Genomic DNA, 12,872 nt, shown 5'->3' with positions numbered 1-12,872 from the left:
CGCACTAAATTGATTCCAGGCCCCGTTCCTGGGCCATGTCCATCAGCCCAGCCACAGTCCACAAACACTCTGCACACAGCGGGACCATTCTCGAGGCCCGCCGCTCCACTGCTCGCCGCCACAGTGACACACAGCAGCCATTTTGTGGGAATGTCTTAAAAGCCGGGTTTAGGGCTTGGGGTGGTTTGCATTTTACGTGTTAACCCTCTACTTTCACCTGCGTCTCCTAAATTCTCCCTCTATCCATTTTTTTCTCCCCGTGACCTGCTCCCACTCAGCCTCTTCGGCCCATTCTTCAAAGTAACTCAACGATGCAGGAGCCCTGCTGTCGATGGACTCGGAGCTGCTGGAGGAAACCACAGGGTAACCACTAAAAAGATAGTGAAACTGCTCAACAGGAGTTCTCTGTGTGTGCAGGCAGACCAGCCAAATTGTCACTCTTGGCTGTATTTCTAGTCTGCCGTTCCATGACAGGAATGTAGGGAGAGAATTCTGCATGTTTGTTGGCAGGGACATCTGCACAACAAACACATGTCTCAATCTGCCAACTCCATTTCCTTCACTGGACTGACTGTAGGACCCAGGAGGAGAATGTAAACAGATCTATGTGGGATGTCAGCTTGCCTCATTATTAAAAGATAAAGATAGTATCCGAAGAATGTGTTCCCCGACCAGGATGTCCCCCAGGACGAAGGCTGACCCACCGGTCACCGGCTCAGCTCCGTTCAGGACCACTCCTGCCTCTCTCTCTCTCTCTCTCTCTCTAGGTCAGCCTCTATCTCTCTCGCTGATAAGAACCACCATTGTTCCATCTGTCCAGAAACACCCCTAACCGGCGCTCCCTCCCAACCTCTGACCCTCCATCAGCACCGACCGGGGTTACAGGCCTCCTCTGTATGTGGTGCAGCTCCCCACCCTGAACGAGCCCCTTGCCCTGAGCACAGAATCAACTCTTTGTATGTTTGATTTGTTATGGTTTTTACCCCTCACACAAGCGAGCACACACTTTCCACTCACTGCGAGGAATTCTCGGTTAAAATTTATGCCTCTGTTTCAAGCTTTTATTTCTCTTCGAGCTCCTTCTCTTTCTCCTTTCCCCGATCATATTAGCTGTTACTGGAAGAGGAGACTATAAATACATGGGACTAAATCTAATTTGGACAGCGTGGGGAGAGGCCAATGGGTGTGACGTGCTGGCCATCCCCTCGCTGACACCACCTCCCTTCACTGACCATGTTAATTAATAGGTGTTGACTTTCGTTTGTCCCACAAGCCACAATTTAGAAAGTGTTTTGGACGGTTGGTTTCCTCCTTTTGACAGCTGGCTGTACTTCTTTCTTATCAGAGAAAACCCACACATTCAATACTCAGTTTGGGGTTTGAGTGTTTCAGATTTCTTTCGTCTCTTTCCCCTCTTTTAGTCTCCTAGCCCCATTAATCACTTCTGATTTCATCTTTCCGCTTACACTGTTTAGAGCTCCGTGTTTGTGTCCTCAGTCCTCGTTGGCATCAAGTCTCCCTGCATTACTCTCTTGCCCTCTGTGTGGGAGGATCCCTTGGCCTAGAATAACAGTGAGTGTTGTGGAGGTTAGGAGGCTGGAGCAGCTCAGAGAGCGGTGCTGTTGCAAAGGCCTGGGGCAGGGCCTCTTCTGGGCGTCCCGTTTGTCTTGGCCTGACATTCCCAGCCTCTCCGAGCGCCCCTGTGGTCGGCCTGTGGGTGTGGAGGCAGACGGTCACATTCCCGCCAGCCCATGGACAGAAGCATCCTGCGCCGCTCCCTCAGTTCCTTCCCAGCTCTCAATCAGCAGTGTCTCGGGACAAACAGCCCTCGCCAAGTTAGCAAAGTTACAAAATGTGACCGGCAGGCCAATAATCACAGCTCAGCTCTATATCTGTTACCCTCTACAAGATAAGACCGAATCAATCAGTCCAGCAGCTCCTATCATGTTTTTACAGAGCCACTGTCTTCTTCGCAGCTGTGAGGGCTCCTGACAAAGAATTGCACACACACACACACACACACACACACACACACACACACACACACACACACACACACACCTTCCAGCCCCTCGATTTTTCAAAATTTGCTGAGCGCAGTATTTAAGCGAATACTTTGCTCTGAGGAGATGAGACCAGTGATAAAATATTTGCTTTACCTCGGAAACCATAATATCTCTTAAGCTGTTGAATCTTAAACCTAGATCAAATTTGACCAGCTTAGGTGTGTTATGTGCACACACCGTCTGCCAATGCAGCAGCAATCTAGACCATCTCCGACGTTTCATAAGAAGCACCTGTGTTTGGAGACTTAACATTCCACATACTTATCTGACCAAAAAAAGGCCTTTGTGCATAGCACACATGTACCGAATAAACTGTACTGGACCATGAAGGTACACATTTGCCAGAGGGGTTAGAATAATGTGTCAACTGGCTACTGATGTGCTGTACCAACTCCTTGCAGTAATTTAAGTGCATTTAAGAAGTGTGTGAAAGTGCAAGACAGCATGAATGAAATGTTTCCTGTGATTTTATGTATCTTGTAATCATCACCTGTAGTTGTGGTGTGCTGGAAAATGTGGCTTTCCACTCAATGTTGCAGTTTTCGACATAGTTTGCTTGATGTGACAACTGCGAACTGTAAACAACGAGCCTCAGGCGCTGAGCGCTGCTGAAAACAAAACTCCAGACTCTCTCACCCCCTCCCTGTTTCCCCTCTTCAGGCAAAAACATTACACACACACACACACATATATATGCATGCATGCACTCACTCCAGCCACTGTTTGACCTGTTCCATCCAAACAAACATCCGCTCCCCCTCAAAAACCACAGTCTGGATTTATTTGTCTATTCTCCTGAGGAATGAAGAAAACATAAAACCTGAATGCGTCCCCGCCTGTTGACTCGCATGCGACTGAACCTACCTGCTCATTCTCAGTCCGGAGCCTGAGCCTAACTAATCAATGGGTGGACTGTTGACCTCTCCCCTGAGTCGTAACTTGAGCTTGTAAGGCCACAATAAAGCTAGCAGGGGCATGCTAGCACGTTGGCATCCTTTGAGGAGTGATAGCCTCAAAATGGAGGGTTTGAATGGACGAGCAGGAGGAGGGCTCGGCTCCGCTGAAAGCCACAAGGGCCCATGTTGGCCACATTAATCACAGCTGGGATTGTGGCTCTATTTTTAGCCAGGAGTTATCCATCCATTGGCCTAATTGTCCCTGCCTGTCCACTGTCCTGGCTCCTCCCCAAAAAGCTCTGAAGAGAAAAGATAGAAATAAGAAGAAAAGGAGAAGTTGATTCTGGTTTACTTCTGTTTTCCTCTCTTTCACCCTCACTCTGTCTATACTTTGCCACACAGGTGTTCATCACTAATGATACCAGGATATTATTAGTCCCAGGCCTGTGCAGGAGTGTACGGGGATCTAAGTTTGCATAGTGTTCAGTCCCTGTTGGGTTGTTTTTAAAGCCTGCAGAACAAGGCCCCTCTGTGGTGCTGCTCATGTCGAAGTGTTTAAACTAGCAAGAAAGACCCTTTTTTTTTCTCCCTCTGGTTCGAGGGATTTTTTTCACAGCCTGAGACTTCTTTTATTTTTTTTCACTCACATTATTGCCTCTGTAAAGCACACCAACACAATGCTCTCCCACTTAGTCTCCCGCTTTTTTCACAAACACACACGAGGACGGGGCGCGCACACCCCACTCAATCATCCGCACACAAACACACAAATGCGGACATGCGTGCCCCCCGCCCTCCTTCTCATCCACAGTGTATATAAAAGCTGTATCGAATTGCACCTTGAGCTTAATTGGCTCGGCAGTACAGCGCGCCGCTGTCGACAGTGACAAATCGCTCTTTCAGAGCCCCCAAGAATGTCTGCCCACTGCCATGTCAGAGGACACAGGAGGGGGAAAAAAAGTTAATTGTCCCCTGGCTGCTGTTCAAATGATGTCGTAACTGCAAAGAAATTCATCGGAGGTGCTGTTTGGAGCTTTGGAGGTTTATTTATTTGCCTCCTTCCTCTGTTTAAGATGGCAGCACAGGGGCCTGTGGGCACCAGGGACTCAAAAGGAAGGGCCCTGCTCTCTGTGTTTCAACTCTAGGAGGCTAAGCCGAGGCTTTAGCCGGACTCCTGACTGCTCCCTCTGATCACACAGCGCTTCAGATCAGCCACATCCTCCCACTGGATCACTCCCACCACCAGGGAGAACAGTACACAGATCAGATGAGACGGCTAATTCAATTTGGAGCTGTCTGTTATTTTAGGAGCTCAGATGTGACAACGTGCATGAGAAAGTGAGTGTACGTGTGCATAGCCACCAAGACTGTGTGAGGGAGAGGTATGTGAGAAATGCACCAGTGTGTGTGTTAGTGTATGTGTCTGCATCTGGCTTGACAGGGGACAGCTCAGCTCATAGTTGGCGTTCCTGACCAGAGAGCTGCTTTATTACTGATATCCTCCTGCCCTCTCTCATAACTCAGCCTTCTTATTTGAGTCTCCCTCGCAGCTTTCTGCCAGACAAAGCAGCACAGAACATGTCACACACACACACACACACACACACACACAGACACACACACAGGGAGGAAGAGCTCTGCACAGCGTCAGTAGGAGAACAGCTGTGGATGCAGAGCAGTAAGTGAGAGCAGAGCAGCAGGTGACCATGAAGTCATCGCAGCGAACAGAACAGATGGAGAGGAGAGGGAGGAAAATAGTCAAATACAGGAGTAATGTAGGATTCACATGGAAAACTAAAGAGTAAACTTTTATTTATCCAGCAAACCGTCACGGTGAAAAACATTGAGGACACCTGGGAGTTTCCCAGTCAAACCACAGCCTGCTGTTAACTCAACGGCCTCATTGGAGCAAATGAGCTCCAGGGCACCTTTACAGTAGTTATGGGGGCAGAGGTGAAAGTTAAAGTGATAGTTGGGTTCACTTGATATGGGGTTGTTTGAGGTACTTCTCACTAGTGTTATCTGCAGTAGATGACCGTCAGCTCTCTCCCTGTATGGAGAAGCAGTGTGTACCTACAGCAACGGCACCTACAGCAAGACGTATTTTAGCCACCTAAAAGAAGGCACACCTAAAAAATATATATCCGTTTTAAGTGTGTGCTATATTTTGAACATTTTTGGTGCTTTACATTGCCACCAGACAGCCCTTTCCTTTGGGACTACAGTCCCTCAACCACACAACGTCCTAGTGCAGCTGTGCCTGCCAAGCACTGCATTATGCTGCAGATCAGCTGTTTGGTTCAGATTTTCAGCGGCTGTCCGAGGCAATTAAGATCGCCAAAAATGTTCACAATATAGCACACACTTAAATGGATATATATATTTTTAGGTGTGCCTTCTTTTAGGTGGATAAAATACGTCCTGCTGTAGGTGCCATTTAGCAGTACAATGCTCTGCTTCTCCACACAGGGGGAGAGCTGACGGTCATCTACTGCAGGTAACACACTAGGGAGAAGTAACTCATACAACCCCACATCAAAAGTCCCAAACTATCACTTTAAGGATGACTTTAAGGAAGGCTGCATGCAGTAGATGTATCACCAGTGTAATTTTCATCCACACCGTCCCTGAAGTCATTTAACTATTTTCTGAAATTCCCAGAGAACCTGAGCTCAGACATGCAACACCGTGTATGATTAACGACACAGTGGAAATAACAGTGTTATCCACAAAAATAAATAATAGCTGCATTGAATTCGGTGTCTCCTGACAGTGTTGCCGGAGGACGTGGAGTCTGTTGAGCCAACTTCTCTGCATACAGAAAGGTTTTGTTCTATGTGTGAGGGAGTTTTTGACATTTGTAAAGGTTATATTCAGGAGTATGGACTCAGAAGTTGAACCATGTTATCATTTATGAGAGATATATTTTATACTCAGGAATGACAGCAGTAAAACCCCAGACTGTCATGTGTTTTTCCGCCAATGCTGCTGGGGGATTTATTTTACTTTTTGGGCATGAAGTACAAGAAGCTGGCTTGTTTTATTTCCAAAAGAAATGCAGAGGGCAAATGCTCAAACAGTTTCACATGCAGTCAATCCAAGAAACTTTAAGGTTATCTTGAAGACACAAGAATATATATATGACTCTTGGAAAAATTAAGGAGAAAACGTACAGTATATTACTGTAAAAGCCTTTATTTTGAAACTTGATGTTTTTACATTTCTGTTTGTGTATGGATTACACAAACAAGCTGTAGCTTGTTAATTGGCATTAGAGGATTTCTGAGTGTAGGACCAGGCCAAGGCTCACTGTTTCACCCTGCCTCTTGTCTTAATGTAAGCTAGAATAATTAACTTCTGGCTCAGTATGTCTAACTGTTCCTTTAACACGCAGAGTAGTTTAGATCCTCACAAGGTTTTCATCAGGGCAAAAATAATAATAACAAAAGTCTCAAACTAGCTTGTCACATCTGAAATCACGGTGCCTGTGGCTGCTATCTTTGGTAACATGATCCTTGTCATATGTGTCCCTGGAGCATCTCCCGACACAGGACCATAAATCCCTGATTCACTGGTGTTACAACATACTGTATCTAGTGATCCACAATGAATTTCACAACTGATTCAGGGATTCAAACTGACGACATCCTGTCACAAACTGTAAATATCTTTCACACAACCCAAGAAGGTTTGCACATCTAGTTTTGGACTAATTAAATTCAACAGCTATGCCTTCATTTTTAAACACTGAAGTTATTTTTACTATCGCAGAGAAGATGTTCATCAGTCAAAATGGTTGTGTGTTTCAGATCTGGAGACATGACTTCATCCAGCCTCTGTGGTTTTTGTTTTTATTTTCTGTGTTCAGCATCTCACCACTTAAACTCCACATTTCAACACTCACTCTCAGTAAAATATGTGTCTGTGTGATTCCACATGTGTCTACAACAATAACATGTGACATCTGGTTATGTGCGGCGCTTGTGTCTCTCCTTCTACCGATGTAACATTGTTTTTACAGCTGTGTAAGACATCATGCAGAACTGGGACAGACATACCACACATGTTTTTCGACTTTTGTGACAGTGTTTGTTCTAATTGTCTCCATCCTCTTTCCTGCCTCTCTCATATTTTTCATTCCTCTCCTCCTCTTGCTATCTCCCATCCATCTCCTCCGTCTGTGTCCCTCTCTCAGACCTGGCTGATAACCTGGCAATGGATGACTTCACCTTCCAGGAACAGCTGCTGACCCCTCGCTTGGCCACAGCTGGAGTCGGAGGCGTCTCCTCACCTGCGGCTCCGCTGTGGAGCAGCAGCCTGGTCCCGACGCTCCCCACGATGCTTGCTCTGCTCCTGCTTTGTCGCCACTGACCACTGCACACTCCCATCACGTCTGAGGAATGTGACAAACTTTTTTAAAGTTCCGGTTCCTGATGTAAAGTTCAGCGGCTCATTAAATGAAGCATGAACAAGTAAAAAATGCCACATTTCTTTTTATCTGTCTCAGCGAGAAGCTGTTTTGTTTAATTCAAAACCACTGGATGTTCTCAACAAACCTATTAAAGCACATCAGATAAACCCATGGCATCGTGTAAATAAGAAACATGCCCTCTGGTCCACTCCCACTATGGTTACTACAACTTTTGGTCCCTCTTGCTTCACCTCCTCTCTGCTCCCATACTGACTTCTGTATTAAAACAAAGTGACAGGGGCTTCTCGTCGTTAGACAGCTTTGTCACGGACCTACAAGTGAGGAGCTCCTTGGAAAACAGACTCACAACAGACCTTTTCAATTGCTCCCACTCCCAGTCTGCAACAAGTTACTGCCCTGCAGAAACAAGCAGGAAGGAGAAGAAAACATTTGTTGCTCTCCTTCATGGCAGTCAATAATCTCCTGCCAGGATTGGGGAGTTGTTGTGAACTTCTTATCCTCAGAAGCTGAGGTTAAACCCTTATTTAAAGATGCACTGTACCTTAAAATGCTCTGTTGCTACTTAAATTTCACCCTTTCTCTCTCATTTTTTGTGTCCTAGTGATAGCTAAATTATGTCAGACTGATTCACTCTCCCACTGTCAGTGTTTGCTTTATTTTGTGACGCTGATTTTTTTTTGTTTTGTTTTTCAGCCTGACGATGAAAAAAGATTCAAGGGCTATCATAAGAGCTCCCAATAAGCCTGATAACTGTACAGATGTATGTTTCTCTGTGTTGGTGCCATGTTTACAAAAATATGTTTCTTTGAAGTATTGGCATATTTCACAAGAAAATGTGGTTCGTGGATTGATGTATTGGCTGGACTGCGAAGCATTGCTGCAAATTTCTAGTTGATTCTTTAGCACTGTGGGTAATGGCAGGAGATATAAATATGTGTAAAAACATGTGTAAATTAATTTTGTAATGTTGGTTTGCATTTGGCTCACACATTCTTAAAAGTTTGGCCTATGTATTTCATTTGTGTTTAAACCAGAAGTTTTTATTGTTTGTTTAATCTTGCTCGGTTCAAAATGACGTGGTGAAAACTGGTTTCTACCCCCATGTTTAGACTGAATGACATGTGATGGATGTTTGGAAAGACACTAATTAAAAGCTCAAAGTGTATCTGCTGCCACCCAGCTAACCCTAACCTGACTGTCCATCCATTCATTCACCATTAGCTATAACCACTTATCCTCCAGGTTCACAGGACGCTGGAGCCAACTTCCAGCCAATATTGGGGGATAGGCCCGGTGCATCCTGGACAGGTTGCCAGTCAATCACATGTCGAGACCATTCACATTCACATCTACGAATGCAATTTAGAGTTGCTACTTAACCTATGCTGCATGTCTTTATACTGTGGGAGGAAACAGGGGCACCAGGGGAAAACCCACACGGGAACTGTTCCAGCTAACCAGCAGGTAGCAGATTATTTGACACATAATTTGAGGAAAAGCGCTTTGTTCCATCTAGGTGTGCAGGATGTCATGTCAGTGAGCCAGCATGCAGAGTACCAGGGGCCTGACACTGCAACACCTAAACAGAATGCAGCCCTAATGTTATCAGTTACACCTGCATTTGTCACGGCCCTCCTAACAATCAGGACAATGTTAGACCTTGGATAAGACGTTGATAAAATCAAATGACCTGTAACATGTTTGGGGTTTTTTTCAGTTAAATGTTGATGACAAAAGTACAATGTATAATAAATGAAACATGTTTTACAGTTTTGTGTTTATTGTATTTTAATGCCACGTAACAGTTATGATAGGAGACAAAGTGTCAGCCATAAAACATATGATTGAAAAAGTTATTTCTGATCTTTAAATTGCACAACTGTGACCCCCTCCACAAGCCTAGCATATCATATTTAAAGAGCAATATCACAAAAACTTTCAAATCTTAATATCTAAATATCAATGTTAATATTAAATTGATGAAGATTTTAAAGAATGATATTTACGACTAAAGATAAAACTTGGAAAAAAACATCTTATTTTAAAGAAAAGCCCCACTAATCTGCAGAACTGTGTGGAAGTGGTTCAATCAGGTATCATTGACGGTGGTGCGTCAACATGAGCAAATAAACCTACAACTGTCATCGGACTTTGATTCAAATGCACAACAGTATGTGGCATCAACTTGTTCCAACGGAGCCCCACCCACTTCCAGTGTTGTAAAAAGGACCAAAGGGTAAAATACTTCAAGTATCTGATATCAAATGTAGTGAAGTATCAAAATGAATGATCTGGCAATAAATGTACTTGAGTATCACAAGCAATGATTGGCCTATCTGACTATCAGTTCCAGTATTCATGATTTTTCTTATCATGGGAATGAGTGTCTTTAAAAAACAAAGACATTCAAAAATGTATATGTACCGCAAAGTAACAAGTAACTAATGTTATCAAATAAAAGCAGTGGAGTGAAGATGTATTATTTGCCTCCAAAATGTATAAAGAAAATAGAAATGGAAAGTTAAGTACAAGTACCTCAAAACAGTACTTAAGTATAGTACTTGAGTAAATGTTCATAGTTACATTCAGTCTCTGCCCACTTCAACCTAGTGGAAAAAAAGCACAGAGAAAACATCACTGACAGAAATCATGATGTGAAATAACCTCTAAATGTGTTAATGTCAGAGAGAGGCTGACTGTGAAAAGATGTTTTCACAACTTTAAAGGAAAGATTCACCTCCAACCCTCTTAGCACCATGTTAAGACTCATTTAAAGAGCAACTTCACAATAAATCCAATAAATAGGACAGATTTTGCTGCACTGACTTCACCTCCTGGTCACTGAAAGTCTGTTTGGCTTCACAGCTGTCTACACCGACCATTACACAAGGGTGTAGTCAGGTGTGGTCTGTTGTGGCCACAGCCAATTGTGATGTAGAATTGCACTGTCCTGTACTGCAACCACAAACTGGCAACACAAGCACGGTTTTCAGCCTGAGCCTGAAAAAATGAACTACATTCTTTAGTTCTTTCAGGTGTCTATTTGCTGGTCAAACAAATATGATGTGAGGTCACGTCAAAGAATTTCCATTGCAGCAACGCAGAGATCAATATTGAAAACAAATTGAGTCATATAACACATCAACAGTAAATGTCAGGTTGTGGTGTCAGTTCCTCAGAACAAAGACCAGAGGATTGTTCCGAGACTTTGAACAGCTTTCAACAATCAGGGAGTTATCCATTGTACAAACAACAGATGCCAATGTGTACACCAACAGAAGCCACCGTACACCAAACTGAAATGCAACATGTTTTGGGGAAGGGACATCTGCTTTTTCTCAAGTGGAAAAACTTTCATTTTCTCATGCTATCTTTCCTGCTCTCTCCTCGCACATATAATCCACAGTTAATTGGAAAAGGTCAGGTCGCGACTCTCCTCCCAGTTAGTTTCTGATCCACTAGTTTTCACTTCTCACTGTGTTTGCGCATAGTTTTCTCAGTTCATCTTGTTGCTTTAATTCTCTGGAGGTTTCTGTCCAAATTCTCTGATAACAGCACAGAAACTTCTGAGCAGCCCATAATTTTAACCAAGAAAAAACAATTATTTCAACTACAGTTCCCATGAGTCTTAGACATAGGCATGCTATCAAAACCTCATGGGAGATGTTACTGCTGACAAAATATTTGTCTGTCTTAAAATGAAGAAGTGTTCAATTCCTATTCAAGAGGATAAAGCCCTGTATTTTTTTTATGTGATAATAAAGTCCTTCAAATGATTTCTGATGCAATAAAATGAAGTTAGTAGACCAATGAGACAACCCTGCAAAAATTGGTGCTGTCTGTGTCTTACTTTGAGCTTTGGAGCCTTACATTAGTTACATTAGGCTATTGTTAGTTTTGTCTCTTTTTTTGGTGAATGAACCACACGCAAAATACTTGTGTACGGGGAAAAAACAAAACAATTAGACCTATACTTCCTTTTTCTGTTGAATCCACCACCTGCTATGAAAAAGCAAGAAGTGAAAGAAACAGAAGTGATTCATGAGACACTATACTATTATCTGCATGGCATTTTCATATGTGTAGTATTAACACAATATCAACACACACACACCCCTGTGTAGGTTGTTGGGAAAAGTGGGTAAACCAAAATGTAAAATGACAGATCACTTCTGAAACACCTGAAAGTTATATATTTATGTATTTATGGTGGAATTTTCCTTTAAGACTAAAGAAAATGGATGGTATGCTGCAGGGGTTACGAGCAGGACACACAATGTTACAAGTCTGTATGTTACTTTATGTGCTTTTCACCCTCTGATCCACTTCAAAGGCCTTCATGAATCATATAATTTATGTTTCTCCGGACTGTGCGGGCAGTTCTCTGAGTCCTCAGAGCAGCATGTGAATCATGTGTGTTTTTCTTTGAATCTGTATTTCTCACTCCCAGAAGATGATGAACCATTCTGGGCATAAGATCTCCCCTCTGCCCCCTCTCTGCGGGGGTTTCTCCAGTTTGAATCCCATTAGCTCTACCCCTGGAGCCACCTTAGCCAGGTAACAGACACCCATCCACTGCTACACAATGAAATGAGCTTCATTAGTCCTAATTGTTTGTGTTTTGTCTCCATTTTTAAAAGCCTGTATACTTTCTTAACAGGGCCAATCACTCACAGCCCCACACATCACACGCCTGTCACTGCAAACACACTTCAAAATCCTGTTTCTGTGTCCTGGAGCTCTGCTGTAACTTTTCACACCCACACACCCTCTGCTCCCCAGATCCAGATAAAAACGCCATTGTCATCCAGCTGTGCTTTTCTCTCCCGAACTGGATTGCAGCTTTTAAGATGGAAAAGAGAGGCTGATTATTAGGAGATGAGCAAACGGTGGCTGCAGAGAGAGCAGCAACTCACCCAGGATGGGGGGGGGGGGGGGTGGGGGGGGGGGGGGGGGGGTTAATACTCTGAATGCTAATGCGAGGCTAGAGAAAGGGCAAACGGGCCTATTGAGATGCAGAGTTCACATGTTTTCTTAGGGTAATATTGGGGCAATGTTGAAACAGCACGCATTATGAGAGTGAAAGGTCAATTTGATGTTAGTCAGCAGGAACAGTGAGAATAGCTGACTATCAGGAATTGTTGCATTTTCTGCCTGAGTGATTGACTCCCTATGAATATGTATTTCATGGTCACACAAAGATGTTTGGGCTTGGGTACCTTTCACGAGCCTGAGGGGTCGTCAAACGGTGCGTATGAATTAAAATAACAATATAATTCAGGTGCTTGAGTGTGTATGGGCTCCCCAGTCCAGTCCAATTTTTACCAAGCTGGATGGTGAAATTCCTCTGCCGGAGAGAAAAGCCTGAGACATGTCATGTCGTTCAAAGCTCATTCATGTCTAATTACCATGGCACTGGACCATTTTCTTACCTTTTGTTGGCCTATTGAGAGGAGTGCCGGGCCCACGCTCTCCCAT

The 12,872-nt window shown here is 43.9% G+C and overlaps 1 protein-coding gene across 1 annotated transcript in view; it reads left to right on the top strand.

Moving 5' to 3' along the window:
- Window positions 1-7,333, top strand: part of gpc3 (glypican 3) — a 113,944-nt gene extending 106,611 nt beyond the window's left edge. The window contains exon 8 of the mRNA XM_073486327.1: window positions 7,158-7,333. Within this exon, the coding sequence (XP_073342428.1) occupies window positions 7,158-7,333 (176 nt within the window). The remainder of the gene's footprint in view (window positions 1-7,157) is intronic.
- The last annotated feature ends 5,539 nt before the right edge of the window (window positions 7,334-12,872 follow it).

This window comes from Pagrus major, chromosome 18 (assembly GCF_040436345.1).
Source record: "Pagrus major chromosome 18, Pma_NU_1.0".
NCBI lineage: Eukaryota > Metazoa > Chordata > Actinopteri > Spariformes > Sparidae > Pagrus > Pagrus major.
The sequence above is the reverse complement of the archived record's forward strand: the minus strand, read 5'-3'. Positions and strand labels throughout refer to the sequence as shown.